The sequence below is a fragment of the Melanaphis sacchari genome, unplaced genomic scaffold, assembly GCF_002803265.2.
Source record: "Melanaphis sacchari strain LSU unplaced genomic scaffold, SCAv2.0 Contig117_pilon_pilon, whole genome shotgun sequence".
NCBI classification, from domain to species: Eukaryota; Metazoa; Arthropoda; class Insecta; order Hemiptera; family Aphididae; genus Melanaphis; species Melanaphis sacchari.
Window position 1 is genome coordinate 213,760 of NW_020270456.1, and position 25,105 is coordinate 238,864.

At 31.2% G+C, this 25,105-nt stretch overlaps 1 protein-coding gene across 1 annotated transcript in view; it reads left to right on the plus strand.

Moving 5' to 3' along the window:
• Positions 1–3,560: 3,560 nt before the first annotated feature.
• The window catches only part of LOC112604000 (T-box transcription factor TBX20-like), a 60,718-nt gene continuing 39,173 nt past the window's right edge, over positions 3,561–25,105 (plus strand). The window contains 3 exon segments of the mRNA XM_025352854.1: positions 3,561–4,500; positions 6,733–7,009; positions 24,503–24,776. Of these exon segments, the coding sequence (XP_025208639.1) occupies positions 4,158–4,500; positions 6,733–7,009; positions 24,503–24,776 (894 nt within the window). The 5' untranslated portion in view covers positions 3,561–4,157.

A 25,105-nucleotide genomic window follows, 5' to 3' on the forward strand; every position in this document is an offset into this window, starting at 1 on the left:
GTATGTAAAGCGTAGTAGTTTTAAGTTTATATTATTTGTATAATTTTGTCTGAACTCATTATCCCTTCGAGGTGTTGAATTTAATAAATAAGTTATAATAAATAAAATTATTATATTAAACGAAACAAATATTTAATATTATTCACTATTAAATTACCAAAGAAGTATCAATGAATAGTACAAGATATGCAGGCAAAATATACAGTCTTTAAGATTATTTATTTTTAAGTTACAAAGAAAAAAAAATTTCAAAAACTGATTTTATGTAATTTTATGACATTCTGTTTTCCTTATTTTCCTGGGTATTTCGTTAATACATCTAAGCAGTTAAAACTCTAAAATTACCTTAACTTAAACATGTTTTTTGTAGCAATATAACAATGATTATTTTTGGGAGTAATTTATGCGAACAAAAAATAAATAAATAAAGCTTTTATTTCTCCTCAAAATAATTTATTTTAACATGAAATATTATAAATCATAGTAATTATGTGGACTTTAAAAACGGTTTTTGTTTAGCTGTTATTATTTTCTCATTATTTTCTTGCATAATATTTACTATTAAACATGTTTATCCATATTATTAAAACTCGAGTATATTTTAGATAGTAATCATCAACTTGTATATATTGCTTTGTATCAGATACCTAATCTGTATTATTGTTTTGATATGCCTACTCATAGATGGATATACTGTACTGTTTAAACAAGTATTTATATTATATACATGCATATTATAGAGTAATTTTATATTGCTCTATGGTACGTACAAACCTTGTAATGCTTACTAAACTTTTTGTCACGCTATATTATACAATATAACTGTATCTCATATACCTTATTATATGTATGTGCGTGTGTGTATTTGTTATATATACTCAAAGTTATAAAACCCATCAAACTTATAAACATAACTATTATTATTAGGAAACGAACGTATTGGTTATTTAAGTATAGGTGCATATTTGATGTATAAAATTATTAAATAATGTAAGTAATAGGTATGCTTTACTTATATTAATAATGACGTATAGTTCATATAGCTATGTATATAGAAGGTTAAAAAATTATTTATTTTATGGCTTATTGAAATTAAGTAAGCCAATTACCACGCATTTATAAGGGTATTTAAATAAGTTATATACATTATTGTCCAGCGCCATTTTATGGCGTGAAGCTATTCCACTATTCCTTATTTTTTGAGTAAAAATAAGTACATTTTTGGCAGACGGGGAAAAATACCTATTTATAAGTAGATATGTTTAACTACTTTGTAGTGGATCTATAAGTGATTGAGAACTTTGGAAGATGATACACATAATAATATTTTATCTAAAATTTTATAGATATATTATAAAAAAAATAGACTAAATAAATAGGTACATATTCATAGAAATCAATAAATTGTAATTATTATAATTATTGTAGTTGTTTTTATTGTGCCAATTATTATGACATAATATATACTATACACTAAACATAAAAAAAAAAATTGATATGATTTTTTAGAATTGTTTTTGATTGCGTCGTTAGATATATATATATATATATATAAATACTTGATATAACTGTTAACAGAAACGTAAAAACTTAAGCAATGAGAATAGTTAATCTTCTTAGAATAATAAATATTATTTAGTTATTACATTTAAATTTTAAGTACCTAATAATTATTTAAATATGATAATATACGCAGAAATGATAAGCTTAATAAATTTAATTTAAATTAGCTACCATTTTATGGAACATTATGTTAGATAAATATGTACCTAGTTGATACCGTTTATATTATTAGCATATTATTATGATATAATATGGACTAAATATAAAGTCTCATAAAATATAAAAACTACATCTGCAGTATATGAAACTATGAATGCTAGTATAGTAGTATATTTAATATTGACACCAATTATATGTTCATATAATAATTATTGAAGAACTTGTTCTCAGCTAAACCAAAAAAAAATGTAATATTTAGTATTTACATTATATTATACAAATACAAAATATTAAAAATATAAGTTTTATAAAAAATATATAATAACCTTTATAAAAATAAAATTATACAAGATTATAATTTTTGTCAATAATTATTGAATAAGTATCTACAACGGTTACTAAGCATGTACTATAACTTTAAGTGTTTTCCACGTTTAAAAACTCTAATGTTACTTATATTATAACCTATAAAAAATTAGTACAAATATGAGTATTATCATAAAATACCCGTAAACCGCTGCCGCCACAGTGAAACTCGACGACCACCAAACAAATAATAAACTACAACAATAAATTATAATTACTAAAGGTATGTATTTTTATTTGTACATAGAACTTATATTTTTAATACTTTTTCTATATCAATAACACGAAGAGTGTTGAGTAAATATTAAACTTTTGGTCGAAAAAGGTCTCGCCCGTTTAGGATGCTTCTCAGAAACCAATATTGACGCTTAAAACTCTGAGAAAAAAAAAGGACTGCTAAGCTGAGGATTTCCTATACAGAGTGTTTTATTAGATCTGTTGTAGAATTTATTAAAAAAAAAAAAAAAAAAAAAATAAACAAAAACATCATCCTTGCGACACTCGCGTACAGATTATAAACTGTTATGGACTATATGACATAAAATATACATAATATATTAAATATAATATTATAATGTATATATACGTTTTGAATTATTTCTGAAATAATTTTAACGAAAGCGGACATTCCTAGGGAGTTACAGTCGTGGTGCAGTGTGCAGCGTGACACGTAGGAACACTCGACCGGCGCCCGTAAAATACCATGCACCGTGCCTATCCATTAAACGGTAGTGATGTGTTCAGTGACGGCGATGTGTTATTTTTGTTATCGACGCTACTGCGCGTCACCGTGCACACAACAACAGCAATAATAATTCATATAATAATCGCTTTCATTGCGGTTTGATAATCGTTTGATCGATGTTATTGCCGACCGCGGGCGGCGGCGTGCGCGACGTGTTAGTGTCTCGAACGGTCTGCGGGTCGTCCCGTGGACGACGTCGATCCGGCGGCCGAGGCGGCGGTGGCCGTTGTCGTGGAGGAGGATGAGGAGGAGGAGGACGATGTGGTGGATTTTTCGCGCCGCCCATTCACCGCAGTTTACGGCCCCCGGAGGAGTGGTCCGGGGCGTAACAGAAAAACCCATTGTGCCCCGACCGGCGGCGGAGTGGGGAACCGCACACACACACACACACACAATAGCACACTGACAATTACACACACACACACATCTGCGCACACACAAAAATACACACACACACACACAACTGCGCACACACAAAAATACACACACACGCACGAGCGCGTTTACGAACACGCACCGAGCGTAACGTACGACGCACGCCGCCGCCGCCGCCGCCGACGACGACGACGACGACGATTGCGACTGCGGACGACGGCGACGGCCGGCTCACTCATACACGAGACCGGTCGCCGGTTCGTCGATTGTCACCCGCGGCGCGTGTGCGTCCGTTTTTATCGTCCGTCGGTCGCATAACACGCGTTTCATCAAACTACGCGCGCCCGCCCGCCCGCCCGCTCACGCGCCGAAAATATTCCAACGTTATATCGTTAGATAATATTATTATACTTGTTGTAAAATATTTAAAAAAAAAAAAAAATAATAATAAAAAAATAAAACGTTGTGATATCATAATATTATGATGCTACTGTGCTAGTCCCGCGACGAAAGTCAGTGTAGGCATACAATACGTACGTCGACGATAATATTATTACAATCATTCGTGTACGGTATTGCGAAAACGATAGCGAAACAATAATATAATAATATTATTCCGTCGTAATAACGCCGACGAGAACAGAACAACAACGATGTGTGGTACCTACCGTAACAATAATCGTTGACAATATACCTACCCACCGACACGAGCGATCCAATAGCGTGCGGCGCTGTCGTCAGTGGTTTTCCGCGGACGATAATAACAATCATCATCATCATCATCATCATCATCATTCCATTATCGCGCCGTCGTGTTCGAACACCGCTTACCGCGCTATCGGTCCGATTCGGTAACTGCAGTTCACGCGCGCGGCCGTTAGGAGGAGTGTAGGCGGAAGGACCGTCGCAGACGTTGCGTTTCGGCGGCGTCCGGCGCGTAGGTAGGTATATGGTGCCGGCGATGGAACAGAACTTTACTCTGCGGCCGTGCGCCACGGACTTCTCGGTGGCCGCCATACTGGCCCGGCGCGACCAGGGCGCAGTGGCCGCGGCCGCGGCCGTAGCGGCGGCTGCCGCGATCGCGGGAAAGCGGCCCGCCTCGGCCACCACCACGGCCGCCGCCACCGCCGCCGCCGACGAACAGTCGTCGTCGTCGTCGCTGTCCACACCGTCGCCGCCGGACGACGGTGACGACAGGGACCAGCGCCGTCACCACGTGCACCACCATCACAACCACCACCGCCGCCGTCACCATCAGACCGTTGCCGCCGCCGCCACTGACGACGACGAAGGTGAGGACGCGACGATATAATATGTGGTCGCATTATAACTACGTATAATAAATAATAAATAATAATAATATAAAGTGCGATATCATACGACGTATAGGTACTTACCACTTATTGCCTACGTACGCACAGGATGTTTAATTATCGTATATTATAATCATTATTAATATTGTACTCGAACAATAGGTGTGTCCTTGATCCTTGCGTACGCAAGCGAGTCGTCTTCGAGTAGATCGACCGTGGGAAAGTTTAATTTTCGTTTTTCTTATCGTGTTTGCACGCCCGCGAGTTCCATTTCAACAACAATTACAAACAGTGCTGCAACGCTTAGCACGCGCGTTCGGTGACTCCTCCAACGCCGCGATAAGTGATAACATAATATTATAATATTTCCACCGTCCGCTCGTAAACAACAATCGTATAGGTATATAGATAAAACGTTTCGGTATCGATTCGTATGACATGACACATTTAAGTGTGTTTTGTTTTGATAGCATATCAAATTATACCACAGGTAGTATATTATATATATATATATACATTATATGATGTATACAACACATGATACACACCTCTCACGGTTAAAACAATATTGTGTACTTCTTACGCACTGCAGTTGACTATTGCAGGAATTTAACGATATAGCTTGCGCATATCGCTATGGTTTAAAGTTGACGCGACGATGATTTTACCGATCGATTTGTGTGCATTGTGTCACGACGACTTTATAGTCACCAATAATAATTATAGTTGCAAAGATTTTTATGATATTTGTATATAGACTTTATAGATTTTAGACTACTCGTAGATTGTATAATATAACCTGCTCGCATAATATAATATCATTCTATCGATTCACTTTCATAATCTTTTTTACTGTCGCCCGTCAATGGTATAGATAATGTACAGACTATAATAATATATATTATGATATCTGAATATTCTGAACAAAAATTGTAAGCGTCTCGAAAAAGAAAATAACAATACCATTACTTATATATGTCGTATATGGGTTTTATTTAAATTTATATATGTCTCTCACATAACCCATCTACTAAACCTACCTATTGTTTGAAATACAAATTAATATACAAGTACATACCACGTCATATCATTATATGAACAGTGTGCATTTCATTATTCTTTTTCGTGGCTTATATATTATTATAGTGTTATATAGTAAGTTAACATTTTTAACGAAAACGTGTTGAACAATTAATAAAAAAAAATTAACCAATGGCCAACACGCTCGTTAATGTATAATAAATATAAGTTTTTATTAAACTTATAGTATTAAATACAATAATCGTTATTTACTTTTGTATAAAAAAATGTAATGATAATAATAATAATAAATTGGGTTTTGAATAATAAAATTTGTATGTGTTTTTTAAATAGTCAATATATTTACAAGTTACTATTCCTTGGGAGGGGGGGGGGTCACATTTATCTTTAAACTGACTTCATAATAGTTTATTACGAGTAATAGTAATAGGTTTATGATTCACGAAGAGCATGTTTTTTTTGAATTAGATACACGGATCATTGAATTTCGTAAATATAACTTTGAATTTGCTTAATCGGTAGAATAAATTTTATATTTATTACGATGTAATAGGATAGATGATTAATAATTGTGTTAACTTAAAAAATATTAGACTATATGAGTATTTTAAATTTCAATAGCACTTTTTGCCTAAATGTAAACGTTGATTAAACTACGGTCTTATAAAATATAATCAATTTCATCAATACACATAATTAACTTAGAATTTCATAAGTTTTTCTTCATTGACGGCTAAACTATTCACCCGATTATTTTGTTAAATTTAGATTTTTTGATCTTAAAACCTAAAATATTTTACTCTCTTATATACGGAGTTCGTCATTAAACAATTAATTGAATATCGGTACAATACTAATTAATATTAGTATCTAATCATGTTTTCTTAAATTAACGTACAAATACATTCGGATTCATTTATACATTTTGTTTTGTGTTATAAATACAACTAAATTGATATTTTCTCTTATACCTATCAATTTTTTCATCAATAGTGGTACTTGTGAGGAAAAGGGAGGGATGGTTAGATGTTAGTTGGTTTGGTCCCACAGGGCTCAAATTCAATATAAAATATATGTGTGAAAAGGCATGTTTTGCATGTGCGGTAAACGAGGAAATGAAAATGTTTTTTTTTGTTTTTTTGTTTTTATTTCTCGTGCCGGATTTTGCAGACGGGAAACCATTGAGAAAACGGCGTCTGAGCAGCGACACGATGGTCACGATCCGGTCGTCCCGGGATTCGCCGGCCGACGAAATAGTGATATCTTCGTCTACATCCAGCCCGCCACCGCCATCGGTCGTGGCTGCCACCGCAACAACAAATCCGGTGCTCGAGGAACGGTGCAACTCGGAAGAGTTGCAGCACGTCAGCTGCAGGTTGGAGACCAAAGATCTGTGGGACAAATTCAACGAGCTCGGTACCGAGATGATCATCACGAAAACGGGCAGGTCAGTAAACAATATTTTATTAAATGTTGAACTCTTTATTTTTACATCGCTATTGATCAGCTGCATAATATACAATACGTTACCTAAGAATTTAGTGTATAACATTGCATGTATTATAGTTAATTATTAAATGATCAGTGTTTGAATAAAACACTAATGGATCAAATCAAACTTTAAGGACCTTGTAAACCCCGTGTAGTATACTAGTATGACGCGAATACATTTTGCATGTAAAAACAGCCTTAACACCTCCAGCAGACAAAAATTAGGTATTTGAATCTAATCTATCCAAATATATTTCCTAGCAGTTTTGCTAGTTCCTATATGGTTTAATTTTCAAAACGCCAAAATGTTCAAGTCTATTTAAATTAATTTAATTTGAATAGATAGGAACTTATTATTTACTTAATTGATATAAAGTAACAATTGAATAACATTTTTAACATCTTGTTCTCGTATTTTACACGTCAAAGTTTTAAAATATAATAACTAAAAAACATTTTTATTTTTCCATTTTTTAAATTTATTTTTTATATAATGAGTATAAATGTATATTTAATTTTGTACATTTTCGTTTCGAGTGGGAGAGTATGAGGTAAACATTATAATAATACGTCCGACGAGTACCAACATCATTAAATATTTCTATAGATGGAATTAAATTATCCTAAACGTTTTACCACACAAGTTGAACGCTAATGACACTTTAATTTGACAACTCGAGTTGGATTTACATTTGATTTTCAACGGTATTTATAATGAAATTATTGAAGCGATTAAAAACGTAAACCGTTTTATACACCTACCTATACATTTTAACACTTCACAATAATAAATTTAAATATAAAAATAAATATTTTTTATTATTTAAGTATAACATGAAAATTGAAAGTTAATAAATAATAATATTATATTCAAACCATAATTGCACGAAAATTATTCAATTAAAAAATCGCAGGTACACATTTTAATATAATTTCGTAACATTTCTCATAATTGTCAAAATTGTATTACTTATAATATTCATTACCTACATTGTAATATTCAATAGGCAATATAATATATAGGTACTTATTTAATGATTATTTTAGCTCGTCAAGTAATGATCAGATTTGCTGTATTTAATTGTCATAAAAGTCGTTAAAATTATATTTTGTCACGCTGAAATTTTCCTACAGCATCATTCGTGTTTTCAGGCACAATTAAATTTATTTTTTATTCCTTTAATTTCAAATAATGTGTTTTATATAAATAAACAAAATATTTAATTATGATTCATTACAATACAAACATTTTGATTTAAGATAGTAAATATTCAAAGTTTCAAGAAAAAAATAATGATAGTTAATTATTATAAAAGTAAACTGAAAATAGATGTGAAACTAGATACTAAAATATAAAATAAATTATCTGGTATCGAACTAATTCAAATACGTGATTCTATATGACTTTTAAATAAACTACACAAATTGAATACATTTTAATTGCCACGGTTTCTTTATCACCATCGATTTATTTAATGTTTTTGTATGTTATGGTATGTTATGTTATATTCTTCATTCCTCGAATCAATAATTACATCGAGACAGAATGAAAATTAACTCCATCGAAGACAGTTCAGTAAAATCAATAAGTCGATAACGTGCGCAATTTTTAGTTATCTTTAACGACCTCAATATCCGTAAAAAATAATTGTTATTTATGTAGTGTTGTACTACGAAAAGATATAATAATAACATTACAAATTGAGTGTATAATATCATATATTATATTATGTTAATTTAATATTTAATTCATGATAATAATAATGATGGTAATAAAGTGTTGGCGTGATGATATTTTCGGGAAAATCGTATAAATAAATGTATTATCGATAATTTGAACACGTGATCTCCTTTCCTCAGTATTAATGTTATTTTAGAAGTATTAATTTCAACAAACATCGACATTTTACAAATTTACAATATAATTATTACGCACTGCATAGTAAAATACTGAAGTACACGGTGGTGTGCTCTGAATCAATAAAAACGATTTAGAGGTGCTGTTATATTACTATTTATTAGGCGTAAAATTGTTAAATATATCTCAGTTATCACTTATCACAATCACTTTTAATAAAAACAAAAGTTAAAAAAAAAAAGGAAGCTCTTACCTTATATTATTAAAATTGGTCTAGTATTAATTTATTATTGGATCTGAAATATTACAAGTTTATATCACTGCGCTATACTGTTGAAAACTTTGTTTTCTCGCGAAAGTTTTCCGACATCGTGCTAAACGCACATTTAATTTATATCATTTAGTAACATTTATATCATTATAACTTATAAATAATAATGATTTCGGTACCTATGCATATTATTATAAATTATATTAAACTACATCGCGTCGTAATTAAACTTGTAATAAATTATCTTTTATTGTTTACTGGCTTTCACACATGTTTATAAATCGGATTTATGAGTTCCGTTTCCCTGGTATACAATATATTTACAATACAGATACCCATAATGCATAATATATTTTATTGGTTCAATATGTTTTTAATATATTCCCTGGTTATAAAAGAAGTATTTAATTTCATTTTTACTTATCCGAGTAATTTCATAGTAATATACCATTCATTTAAAAAAGCAATCAAATTACAAATCAAAATATTGGGAAATCTATATAATTAATACAATCAAGTGTTTTTCATGTGAAGGCTATTAAAATAATTAGGTTTAATTCTATTTTTCTTATTCTGTTGATTAGATAATATAATCGTTGATAGTTAAATTACTTTTTGACATCGTTTGTAATTGAACATTTTTATAAAAAAAAAAAAAAAAATACGGAACGCTAATATAGTAATAAACGCTTTTTACCTTAAATTAAAACTATAAGTAGATAACTGAAATAAGAAATTATTAAGGATCTTAAGATCTTAAGTCTTAAGTTAAGATCATTGTAATAGATTAATGTTTATAAAAAGCAATATTCTATTCTAACCGATTTTGTTATACCTATAATAGCGATAAATTTTATAAAACGTCAGAGGTGGTATATAAATAATTTATTTTAATTGTTTCGGAGTTGACACATTTTTTGTACAAAAATATACCTTACAGAAAAAAATCTTTTATCTCAAAAAATAGTTAGATTTTGATGATAATTTTTTTAAAACTTTATTTAGGTAAAATTGAATTTCGATTTAAAAAAAACAAAAATACTTTATTTTCTTAAGTTATAGTAAATGTTTATGTAACACACATTTTTGAGTATTTTGAAACGTTTTTCTACTGTTATTGAAGGTTTAGAGTCTATTGTTACCTAAACAATATTTCTTCTTTCACTTAAAACAAAAAAAAAAAAAATAAAAAATTATTGATAAAAAGTCTGATTATTTTACAAGACACGATTGTTTTTCCTGTAACTTCGCCACATATCACTGAAATGATTTTATTTTATTTTTCTGTATGGTCACCATGCCACGTTATTAAAAATTGCATGCATTTTGCGCTTAAATAAATATCGGTTCTGACATCCTTAAAATTGACTAAATTATTTCTATTTTCCACTGATTAAACAGCTAAACTATATGATACGCTCGAGAAAATTTCTGTCTCAATCCAGCACAGTGTGCGATGGTTAAGGTTAGATATATGGATTGTGATGTTGTTTACACACAGGTTATTGTCTCGTAGTAACCATAGAATCGCTTGGGACCAGGAAGGTAGATTTCCGACGTCGCGTATATACCTATAAACATTGGAGGTAGTTGCATAATGGATGTGTGCACGCGTAGATCTAAATATATCTGACGTATAACATGTTATATTCAAGTTGAGTGCTTAATTAGGCTCGTCGCCTGTGATGTATAGCAATTATTATCGTTGCGCGCATTTTATTACTGCACGTTGCAGCGATAACGTAAAACAATTGTTCAATTATTATACATTTCCGACGACGTGACGATTAGGAAAATGCGTCACGCAATTGCATCAAGAGTGCATTCAACTGATCTGTAACAATTGCACAGGATAAAGATGCTAAGGTATACTGTAATGGTATTATTATATATAGGTATCCGTTACCTAGGCGCAATATTATGTGGCATGTGCACTCACGCGTGACAATTGTGCGAGGTTTCGTCGACGGGAAGTCTTATTTTTTTTTTCAACATCCCAATCCGTTTATAAAGTCGGCCGATACGATTTTAATACGCACACTATAGATCTATAATATATTATTTTTTTCTAAATTCATTATATTATGGTTAAAGGTTTGAATTGCATTTAATCATCGATATTATTCAATAAATCAGGTTATCGTAATATTTATAGGTGTATACTGTATATTAATTATTAACATGTTTAATATAAAAAGATTTACTTTTCATAATATTAAATACATTATGGTAGTGCTCACACGGTCACGCAAGGTTAAACTTTAATGTTAGCAAACTTACACTTACATTTTACATTTATATTTTATAATATGTATTATAGTTGAAACTCTTAGAGAGAATAATGCACGAAAATGACATTTTAAATTTTGTTAGTATGTTAATGCAACATTATGTCTATATAATATGTGTGTGTGTTTCGTTTAATATCGTTGTTCATGAATACCTATAAAATTGTAATATTAAATAAACATTTAAAACAAAAATCTCATCTTTTGATAATATATATTATGTGCGTTCGTGAAAATGGTGATTTTTACAATCTGTGACGTTTTTATCTTAATTTTTAACTATACTAAGGATTGGCGACGGGATGACAAGAGGACAAGAGATGATTACCACGAAACATATTATTTTTTTCTATAGCTTTAAGAAATATTACATAACGGATTGATATCATTATATTACACTGTCTATTATAAATTGCTATGCACACAAAATCCATTTCAACTCTTACAAACTATATTAGTATTATTATCGTTATTTTTTATAGTATTTTACCACGCAAGCCATAAAATATCAATTATCATTATCTATCTTGGTTCGATTGAATTTCGAAAAATATGCTTTTAGTACATTCGATCACACGCTGTTACACGCGATCACGTATCAATAAGAGATTTAAAATATATTTTTCTTCTCAAAAGATTTTTAACCTATTATATATATGTATTATATTTTTACACAATGCGTTTGATGATTTGCTGTATAAACTTTTGCTCGGTGTGTACCTATTGAAGTTTTGAATATGACGTATACCTACGATGTATCATAAGTACTTATAAATAATAATAATTACATAAATGATGTCCCAAACACAAAACGATTCAAATACTGCTGTTCACTTTTGTACTCGTATGCTAACCGATCACACGTCATTATGTTTAAAAAAAATATATCGATTACTTATTGTTTATTTAAATAAAAATTAATAATCACCACTTAGAATATCAAGAATAAATAAATAAATCGTTTGATATGTTCTATAAAAGGTCTAACTTTTTTTTAAATCACCAAACGAATTCTAAGTGTTTATATATTTGCTGTGGTTTGTAATTCGTAAAATGTTTGAACATAACTTTTTCGAATTTATTTATTACCTTAATTATGTGCCATATTATTTACGTATTTAAATTTAATATACTTAATCGAAATACATTAATTGAGCTTACCATGGTGCTCATTAAAACTTGAAATAAAGTCCATTGTATTTAAATTACTATATATTATACAAATCCATAAGTCAACTACAATATTAACCAATATGAGTAGCAAAAATAATAATAAAATCATCTGATCCGTTACCACTAATTTAATACATACCTGTTGTGTAAAGTATACCGTTGTTATTGGTAAAATATTTAGATGAAATGTATAGACTATAACTTTTAAGTAACCCAAATTTTAATGTTTAGTTTTTTTTTTTATAAAATGTGATTTATAATATTCGGACGTTAGCTTTCAAATGATATTAAAATCTACTGTAGTATTAAATTATGATAATTTTTGTGTGAACAATAACTTTCTGGATATTGTCAATTTATTACGAATATATATTATTATACAATGACGTGTCTATATCCGATAAGTCTTAAATCGAAAAAAAAGTATAGGTACTATTCATCTTCGTTTTAGATTCCTAGACGGCCAATATTCGTATAGTGCTAATTCATGTAGTGCGCTATGCTATGTAAACATTTCCAAAAATGGAATTAGATACTGCTAGGTTAGGTAAGGTATATATATATATATATAATTGTAATAGAATACATTATATATTCACAATCAATTGGGCGTGTCTTAAGGCCAAGGCAGACTGATATGGGGGGGATGGGGTACACTATAGGATAGGTACGTGTACGGGGACAAACACACAAACACGGCGAGACACCCCGTATAATAAAATGTAATATGTCCATAACGTTTTCATTTGGGAAATGAATAAAAACGTCGCGACATATTGAACGCGAACATAATATAACGGTGTGTGTATATATATATATATATATATATACATGTAAATTGTGTAGATATATACGCGCCCAATATACGATATTTGAATAACGACCGTGGCGCCGCAAAAGGGTTCGCCCTATACTGTGTATACCTACACGCATATGTATAGTGTATTACGGCTTGTATGTATAATATACATATATGTCACACGCGTATAATATACGTCCCTCTGCTACAGCCCCGTATTACTATTCGCCACGTATGTGTGTGTGTGTGTATGTGCCGTTTATTTAAATAGCCAGCTACGACTATTTACTTTTTTTTTTTTTTAGCTTTACCACCTTCCCCTCAGCCACTGCAATGTTGGTACATATGCGCTATATTTGCGTGCGTCCCCCACGTCTGTGGTACAAATACAATGCGTGCACGCGCGTTATTTTACATATCATTTGTATATACATAATAGTATATATTGAAATATGTATGTAAATGTATATGTGTGTACGAGTGTGTGCATAACGGACACACGTCTCCCTCGACCGCAATGTCGTCGTCGTCAAACATTTACTCAAGTCGTGTAGTCGGCGAGGACGGGGAGAGAACGACGACTATTCGTGAGTGTATACGCCGCTCGTCCGGCAGGGGATATATATATATTTTATAATAATGTCGTTTTGCATTGGCATCACGTGAACGCTATTTCTTCCGCAGCCCGTTTCGTCTCACCAAGTATATGTACATAAATATCGTACTTAATATTGTATATACTATATATATATATTTTTTTTTTCTCTTCCTTTGTACACACACGGGTATGCATATATCCAAGTCGTCTTCCATCGTCCCCTCTTCTACTTCCGCCATTCAACGCCATAGCACTATAATATATATATATAGATACACACACACACGCACATACACCGACAAACTTGCCTTAATATACATATACATGACTAAGTGCGTGTGTGTGTGAGTATAACGGCCCACCATCGCCCCGTAGGTTAATAATTCAGAGACGAAAAGGAATTGCAGGGTAGTGGTAGTTGCGGTGGTGGTGGTGTGGTAGTGAAAAGACCGCTCAAGTGCGAGAGCGAGTTTGTAGCCTTCGCGAAAGAGGACCTAGTTGAGGGGTTGATGGCTGAATGAGGGGAGAATATCTATATATATATATATAGGGTCATATCCATCAGGAGAGAACTGCAGCAAAAACCAGGTCCGTTGCTAAGTAACCAAAAACCCTCCTCTGCGGGAGCAGACTAGCAGCAGTAGCGGTAGTGTATATATATTTATTGCCTCTGGGCAAGTAGTGGGAGGGGGTTGGGGTGAGTGAAAAGAAAGAAAAATGGCTGTGGACCGGGAGGGTGAGGTATTATATGGAATCGGAAGAAGAGGGGTGGTATTGGGGTGGGGCAGTCGAAGTTTTTCTTTTTCCACTTTATTGTGCCTCGGGGTAATTTAAATATTACCACAATAACTCACGTCGCGCGCGCTGTAAAGCTCTCCGCTTCGGGCTGTGTAGCAGGTGCGGGTGGGTATCGGCTTATGTATATTATATATGCATATATTTATAACACAGAAGACGGAATTTTAAACATTTTACGCTCTCGTGGGCGTGTTCGCGTTTGTAAGGTTTTCGATAAAATAAAAAAAAAACTAAATTTACAGGCCATGTCACGGAAGAGGAGATAGCTTTGGTAAGGATACGAAATTCCGATACTTTTTATCGGTTAAGGAGAGTTTTAGGTAATATAAGTAAAGCATTTAATTTACAAATATTAGGTACAAATTGACAAATATTTTAAATATTTTTTGTTTACTCAAGATTTCAATAAATACCTACAAATATGACAAAAAATCTGATATCTACTATTTTTGGTACCTAGCGAAGAAGCAACAACTTAAAATACTAAGAATATGATAAAAATTTATATCGTTTTCTTCTACAAAAAAAAAACATTGTTACCTGTTGCCAATTCACCATAAATAATGTTTTAAAATTATAAAATTCGAAATATCAGAAGTCTTCAAATTACTTTATATTTAAAGTTAAAAATATTTTTAACTTAAATATTAAAAATTTAGTATATTGTAATTTTTTCCTACGTTGTTCTCACAGTAATTTAAATATATAAAAAAGCCGTGTTGATAGTTGATGTGATTTAATTTTCAAACTGGTTTTCTATAGCTTTATTAATATACTCATGACGAAACTTGTCGATGACACGTAAATAATTTTTTTTGGCACATGTAGGTATATTATTGTACTAGCTAGTTTTATTTTGTAAAAACAATATTACTTTTTTTGGGCACAACACACTTATAGTAGTTTTTCATTTATTGTGTTATCGAAAATCTCAAATTACGACGTTTGCAGTTATATTTGGGGTGATAGATGTTTGAATTTTTTATTTAAATGAATACCACAATGCAAAATAAAAAACGATTTTTTGGTCGTATTGTCATAGTAGATAAAAACCTATGCGTGTATTATAAATAATAATATACGCCTTATAAAATATGACAATGAAAAAAACTGTTTTGACATATTTTTAAATTCCACAGATGTATTCATGTTTTTGCATGATGTTAAGATAAAAATACTTTTAGTAAAATATGTAAATAAGTAAAAAAAAGTGCCATTTTACTTTCTATCTAAAATATATTACCCAGATGAAGTTCTAATCTTCATAAGTAAAACTTTTGTTCTCTATCTATAGCTTTTAATCGGTTTTACTGATTTCGTAATTAAACAGCACTTAACAATAGTACTAATGTCTATTCTGTAACTTATATTTAATTAGCATTTAAGATTAATTAAAATTAGATTTTTCTTTCATAGTCATTAAAATTGCCTATGCCAAACCCCTTAAAAAGCAGCGGTAGACGTCCTATTAAGAAATATAATTATGAATGTTGTCTAAAGAATGTTGTATACTATACTCAACAATTTTTCTCAATGATTTGATATCATAGGTTCTAGTAGATTTTCTCAATAAAATAATAATGCTTAATAATAAATAGATAACAATGAAATGCGATCAAATTTGAACAATTTGTTGTGTTGATAACAAAATATTATCTTTTATTTTTCGACAGTTTTCATCGGTTTCCATTCCGTCCCGTCGGAACAAATATTCTGAAATGTAAACAATTATAATATATTGTATCTATCACCAGTGATTTATGGCGGTTTACGCGTTACTTTGCGATGTCAAAAAGCGAAACAAATGGCAAACTTATCAGAAAAAACTTCTAGGCGTAGTAATGGTACGATTTAAATCGTATTGTGTTAATGTGATTGGCTCGAACCCGTTAAAAATAACATAATATGAGAAGTTTATGAACAGACGAGATGCGCGTGCGAGATAGAACCGAGTAAAAAACCAAAGTCAAAAACCCATTATAATATTATGTCTATACACGCGTAACCAACAATAATTATTACTTGGAAGTAATAGTCCGTGTTTAAATAGAGAGAAAAACCGGTTATGGAAGTCGTTGTCAATGAATCGGCTGAAAAAATTAATGGCAAAAGACGTTTAAAGATCGTTGTATAATATTAAATGTTTGGTATTTATTTATATCAGCGGCGGTACTTATACCACTTATACGTGTTAAAAAATATTATATTTTAATAATTTACATTTCCGGACTAACGCGATGTTGCAGTTAAATATGTTTGATAGCGTTTTTAAAACCAACCTTACAGTTATCATAGCGATCAATAAATAATAAATTTGATATTTACAATATTACTATTTCGCTAGAAATTTAATAATTGTCGCGGGAATGTATTTTTTATTTTTTTTGTCAATCGCACTGTGTGACGACAAGCTATAAAACTGCACGGAGCGGAATGGAATCGCATTAAATTTTATTATTATTATCGGGCCACCTATAATTTACATATAATATATATATATTTTATAGTAAAATTCTTAAATCTTATCGGTATGAAAAACGTTTAACCGACAAACGAGTGTGCGCGCCTTCCGTCTTTCGAGCATTGTTATTTTCGTTTGACATAAAATGTTTAGCATACACACACTTGTAAATAAATAATCCAAATTTATTTTATGCATATTAAAAAAAATAAAAATAGTATCCAAGATTGCTGTAGGACGTTAGCGCGTTGACGAATTATTAAGGCTTAGTCGATTTGTTTATTTACGACTTGACCGCGATGAATTGATTCTTTTCCATAACAGTTCTATAGCTTAACGTCTATGTACGATTTGACGACTATACACATAGTTGATATTTCAATTATAACTGCCTTTATATATTTTTGTTTCAAATGATCACTTATGATATAGTCATTTCCGACGTTTAAATTTTTTATTATGGTAACTATATGTAATACAGTCGAGTAAGAAAAGAATATGTAGACCGATAGCTATAGTGGTGGCCTAGTTCCCACCCCTGCAGTTTGTTCCCACCGATTTCTTGATAATCGAGATTCATCCGGTAACCCAACGTCATAACATCTGCACAAAGTGGTCTCAGCGCGGCGGTAGATCGATCAAATGTGAAAACATTATACCTACTGTATTTTGACAGCGACTAGTGATTAGTGACTATACAGCGGAGACGTAGGTAGTGGTTTATAACGACTAAAATATTATGTATAGCATCGGCCATCATAATGATTCGATATAAATATGTAATATAACGTCTCCTCCCGTATTTCGGGTGTCAAATTATCGTTGTCTGTTGGCCTATAGCTGAAAATAGGCGTTAAAAAAACGTGTACGTAAATTAACTACTGATTTAAAATCGTAAAACATTATTTAAATTCTACTTAATGAATCAGTTTTTTTGTATTGTTTTGTCTCAAAATTATTATTTGTCTGCAAATAAACGAAAATTAGTGCATATGTTTGCACTTTGATGTAACGAACAAGCGCATTGACGTGCCGGAAGTTACGATTAATGCATTTGGTACTTATAATTTTCTTCAAATAGACATCCCCGGGGAAGTTGGACGGGAAATGATAACTATACCTTACTCTGGTAAATGTTTTGATCGACTTGCAGACGAATGCGACTGTTCCGTCCAAATTCAAGGCAATACTTGATACGATTTCCTGTTGAGCGCACGTGTAAGGATTTGTACAAACCGTAATATTCGAGTGGTACATGTTACATCCGCGTTTAATCAATGTTTAACGTACGCACTTATGAGTACTGACAATGCAACACCACAGAAGTCTTGTGCGTTATTATAATATAACGACGACTAAAATATCTATCGGTACGTCGTCGTGTCATATAAAATCTATATATATATATTATGGCATGAATAAGGACAATTTTTATTATTATTTAAGCGTTGCTCGTTATAATCACAAAAAAACTCGATCATTACAAGTCCTTGCCCAATTATTTATTCTTATCAGATTCGATAGTGATCTCACTCGAAAGGATATCGTACTCGTATTATTATTATTATTTTCGTTTTGTCGCACGCGGTGCTGTATATTAACATGTAAATGAGCGTTTGCTAAATTTGTGGCGAGAGAGACGGGGGAGACAAACAAAAATGTGTTAAAACAGGTTTTTAGCCACCTCGTGTGTGGTGTGTTTGATTCATAACCAGAGCGGTCGTTTTTACGATTACGACACGCCACACGAATAACGCCTCCTGCGAGCTCCCTTGTCGCGCGTTCCGTCCGGAATCACTCGAAATAATAATAATATTATAACAACCACAACAAACCACACGGTCATAATATTTCTTACGTAGATTCAGTTTTGAATATCAGCGGGTGGGAACGAGGTGGGTCGTCGAACAACGTAAGTATGTTGTACCTATATACACATACGTGTAATATTATTATAATATACGCGCGCGAGATTTCTTTCTCGTGACACACGTATATATTTAATACCATATGTATACATAACCTCGTAATATATGTAAGCCACCACCACCTACAGGTACATAAATTATGCGGTGGATCGACTCGAGCGAAAAAATAAAATTAACATCGGTTAAACCCGATTATAGTATATTATTATAGTTGCTATTGCAAATTGGAAGGGGTAGCGATTTCGGGGTAAGAGGGGAAATCTTTTAATTTCTGAATTTTATTGTTGTCCTTATCATTTTCAATAATGTTTCCGTCAATTATTTTTTCGAATGCATTCGTATACTGAGTCGTCAAACCGACCCAACCATGGACGTTAGTATATTGCATATTTTTTCTGATGATGGTTACAATATGAGAGTGACAGTTAAGGAAGCCAATGATTACAATTAAAATTGTAGAAAAATCAATAATTTTTTGATTTTTGACAATAAATACTCTTTGAAAAACTCAAATTATTCATTTCACTATTTGTAGTTATCATATTTCAAATTCAACCCACATTGAATGAGATATAAACTTTATCGTCAGTTCAATTTAAAATAGTTTATACCGGCAGGACCACTCCTGTATAATAAATTATTATTTTTATTTATAAATTGTTTGACAGCACGCGCACCAATATTGAATATTGATATTGAAAATGATATAGATACAGCTATTTTGACTTTTAATACTATATCTATTGATTATCGTTATTTCAAAATACTGCAAATATAGAATGGTATATTAAATAGTGCAATATTATAATATTTATGTTAAATCTAAGTTTTGAGTTAAAATTAATAAAATAATAATCGATGTGGCCTACATCGATATCGAAACTCATACTTTTTTTATAATTTTATTTCAAACAGTAAAATATTAGGAGGTTTGAGGACAATAGTACTTTATTAATTTATCAATCTATTTCTTTTGTACCTAACCTGAATAGTTCGTGCAAGCCAATATCGAGTTACAGACCAATAATTAATTTACTTTTGGAATCTGAACTGTGATTTGTGTTTCAAAAAATTTCTACATCTCACGATTTGCGCAGTATAGATGACGTATAGTCCTTTATAAGTTATTAAAGTATAATTCACATTTCACGCATACACTGATACTATAATATTAAAGTTACACAGTATAAAAACGATAAAAACTACACGGAATTACAGAATTACATTCGTCATTATAACATTATTATTGTTGTTGCGTGGTTCAAGCGTCGTGCAAAATAAGAATTTTCTTTTACTCATATCCGTAAAATTCTACACCTACCGTATCGCAAACGAACTAATAATTATTATTGTTACACGCGCAGTGTGTAGAAGGTACCGAACACGGAAATGATGCTTTATGAGCACACACGTTTCCGTCGTTGAACTCGCTCAGAATACGATACACTGCATGACGCGTGTGTACATTATTATATGTCTCGATTTCCTGAGGATGTTTTACGATATTATGTATCTTATACAATACTTTTTGATAATAAACATTTATTCAGTTTAAAAACTTTTGAGTGTGAGAGGCTGTATTGAGTTGTCGAAAAACCGCGCATTTTAAATATACAAATAAATATGAACATGTCTTAAATTTCAAAATAAGTAGCCCATGGCGTGTTTTACTTTCAAAATTAATATGTCGTTATTATTAATTTATAAGATTAAAAGTTAAATAAAAAAAAAAAATAGCCTAAAATTTATTTCGTGAGGACTTAAAATTAACTCAATTAGGTACATTGCCAATGACTGAGGTTTTTATACGAATATAATAAAATATACAAATGAAGGTTCTTTTAAATTCGGTTGCAGATGTCCGACAGTCGAAAAATGAAATGCTCAACTCATTGGTCTGGTGTTGAATATTTTATTTTTTTCGATAAAGGTTTAAGAAAACGAAACCAAAATATACCCGAATAAAAACGATTGCTTTATATTTTTAACTGGATGAAGATAAGAAATATTTATTTCAGATATCAAATTAAATAATAACAAAAAAAAAAACATAATGTTGGATGGTTTTGGAGTTTGGGGTAGATTTTTCCAAATATACTTAATAAATGTAATAATATTATCATTATGTTTATGTCAAATGGTCTAGACCTGACTAACAAACAACTCAGAAAATGCAATGAAAACTAGACAATATTTATAAGTCACTATCTATTAAACGTATTTAAAATTATTAAGATCTTTATATTTTTTTCGTTGAAATGTCTCGCTAAAAAATGCCGGTGGCCTCTTCGTGGTTGTCAATAGTATGTTTAAGTAACCGATTTAATACATTATATGACGTGTAATAATATATAGGTAGGTAACTAAAATATAACGGACAATTGTGTGCAACGCTTTCCGGTACTGTAAAAATCGGGGGGGATTTAGTGCACCACGTTGGCATTTAGATATATGGGTAAAGTCTTTATTGAAAAGCGCCTCGACCGCAAACGATGCAGTTTGTCGACTGGCTTCTTTGTAAGCAGAGTATATATTATGTACTTATGTAACAGCAATAAAGAACGTGCTTGCGAAGACTGCGATACGTCATCTGTTCGGCTGGGGACAACAATAACGACCGGGACGGTTATGATGTTATTACTATATTGTATATAATATATAAAACATAAATCGTACGTACACATATCATTATGTATGATATGAACGCCGGACGGCGACCAACGTCCGATTTGGGGTGAAAAAGTTTTTTTTTTTTTTTTATCCCCACTCGCCGAGCTCGTTTGTGTAAGCAGAGGTTCTTAGCGTGCAATACGTGCAGAATACGTATACACATAATATTATATGTACGACGATATAAGACTAGGGATTTCGTACAAATTATACGCTCCCGGCTTTTGGGGCCTGTCAGCGTTTTGGAAACGAAAGGTGGGCGGCCGGGAATTCAATTTAACTTCTGCTGTGGTCGCAATATATACAAACACACACAAACGCATACACACGTTTGTAATAATATATACATAATGTAGTACGATATTGTGTTATATACAGGGTGATTCGCAAAAAATATTCATCGTAATTTTTTCGTTTAATAATTAATTTATTCAAATTATGATCTTCAGGATATTATGATATATTTTAAAATTTTTGAGATTTTCATACTACACAGAAGTGTTCTGTGGACGATACAAGCTTTCATTTTTCAACCAAAAATTTTCTTTTGTAATATTTTTGAAAATGTTAGATGAATCACTCTGTATGTTTTAAACTGTGGCGTTGTTTAGTCCGATCTAACCAGCTTGCGATTTTTGTATGTAAATTGTGTGTAATCATGTGTCGTTATTGATATTATATACTCTATGTACGCTAATATTATATATTTTACGTATCCCCACACGCACGCACCCATACCATAACGTCCATAATATGTACGTTCACTGCTGCAGCAGCAGGACTTATATACGCCCTTTTTCCGTCGTCGTCCCCTGCTTCGTCGCCGCAGGATTTGTGTGAACAACTCCATTTTATTTCACGTCAATCCATCGCTATGTGGCTTGCTTTTAGCTATCGAACCACGTGATCTATTGTTATGTCGCGATTGCCATGTATGCGGTATAAATACGTCTGTAATAGTAATTTATTATTATTATACTCGATATAAATGTTATTTAAGTATATATTAGTGTCTTATTGAATGATTACAAAACAATAAATTAATAAAATATTTAAATGATAAAAATCAATGGGTGAAATATTTTTCTGTTTTCACATCTTTAGTTATTCTTGAATTTAATAGCATATTTAATTAGTGTAAAAATATTTATGTATTTGTATGTTATTAACCAACAACATATTCAACTCTAAAGGCTTAAAACAAAATATTGAGAGAAATATTAACTTTATTCAGTTAAAAAAAATATATATGTTGATTCATTTTTAATTGCCATAGGTTACAAATAATGAATGTTGTGTACTTTTAAATGTTTTGCTTAATCATTGTATACGGCGTAATTTAATAACAAATTAATAAAGCATAATTTTTGCTACAATCATAAATATGGTATAAACAAAATTTAACTCAATGTACTATTTTTCATAATAAATATAAAAAGCTAGTAAATAATGAAGTATGGTAACTTTAAGTATATAGTAAATTTGTTAAGTTTATTACAAATTAAATAAACGTAATTTTTAATGTTTTAACTAGTTAATGTCTACCCACCTCAAGCTACTGATTGATTGATAGGTTAAAAATTTTATGAAATTTTATTTTACGTTAATTACAAAGATATTACACAAAATAAATAATATATATAATGCAATGAAGAGTTATTAATCTTATTTAACAGTTACAATTTAACGTAATTTATGTCAAAGAATAGAATGATATGTTGATAATCACCATGTATAACTTAAAAAAAAAAATTATAAGAGCACTATTCTTTATCAAACATAATTTAAATTTTTTTGAAATTAACGTAAATTTATTAACAAAATAAATAAATACATTCTAAAAATGATAACAAAATTAAGAGAAAATTATTGTACCCATACAAATAAATTAAATAGTATGATTAAGAAATGCTCATAAATTTTAGCTTAAAAATTAAAAAAAAAAAAATAAATAAAAGAATGATTAATAAACATAATTAACATTTTATAAGCTTATACTCAAAGATCAAATATTTATATTAATACTAAAACTAACAATACAAAATTGTTTCTGTTAAGCCTAAATTTGCTATATTACATTATCTAGATTTATATATACATAGTTTTTATAAAAAAAAAAATGTTATTTTAGTTTAAAAATATGAAATAAAATAAGTGAATATCTATTGAAGCGAATATTTGTCTTTTATATAAATGGTCGATGTCACTCAAATAGTTAAAATTTATAAATTTTGAGTTAATCAGTATTACAATTAATTTATATTCGGTGTATAAAGTTTAATAACTCAGAAATCACTCGTTTAAATATCAATAAAGCTGCATCAACACAACATTAAAAAAAAAAAAAAAAAAAAAAGAATTCATCATATTAAAAATTTAGATACGTACCTAAACACGATGGTAAAAAGACATGTTACGGTACTCATTAATTCTTAAATGGAATTAAAAACCTAAGCATTTAGAAATATATTCTTTAAGTACTTAGACTGCAGGTATTTTTCAAAACAATCACGAGTGAGCAAAGATCATGCCTGGCGAATTAATCTTGCGCTACTACGTTTGTGTTTAGCCCTACATAATAATTAATCGACCTTCCGTTTTGCAGGAGGATGTTCCCGACTGTCCGTGTATCGTTCATGGGGTTGCGGTCGGACCAGCGGTACGCTGTGCTCATGGACATCGTGCCGGTGGACAACAAGCGTTACCGTTACGCATACCACCGGTCTTCGTGGCTGGTGGCCGGCAAGGCAGACCCACCCGCTCCGCACAGGCTGTACACGCACCCCGACTCGCCGTTCACGGGCGATCAACTGCGCAAGCAGGTCGTGTCATTCGAGAAGGTAAAGCTCACCAACAACGAGATGGACAAACATGGACACGTGAGTAATCTTCCTCTATTTCAACAACTATTCTTACCAAGTGCTAATAATATATATATATATATATATGTGTGTGTATATAAATATATTATAATGCTTTAATGTAGGTACTTAGTAGGTATTGCGTTTAGTTTGAAATTGGAAAAGTTCAGTAAGGATTTGATGAGTGCTTAGAGAGTTTATCTAGTAACAAATAAGTAGACCTATATACATACGGGCACGAAATAGTTCATCCGCATGCCTAAGAAATAACTACTATTATATATTAAGCGGTATTATCGAAATAAATCCGATCGACGAGGATAATATTTAATTTAAATTCTCAAATA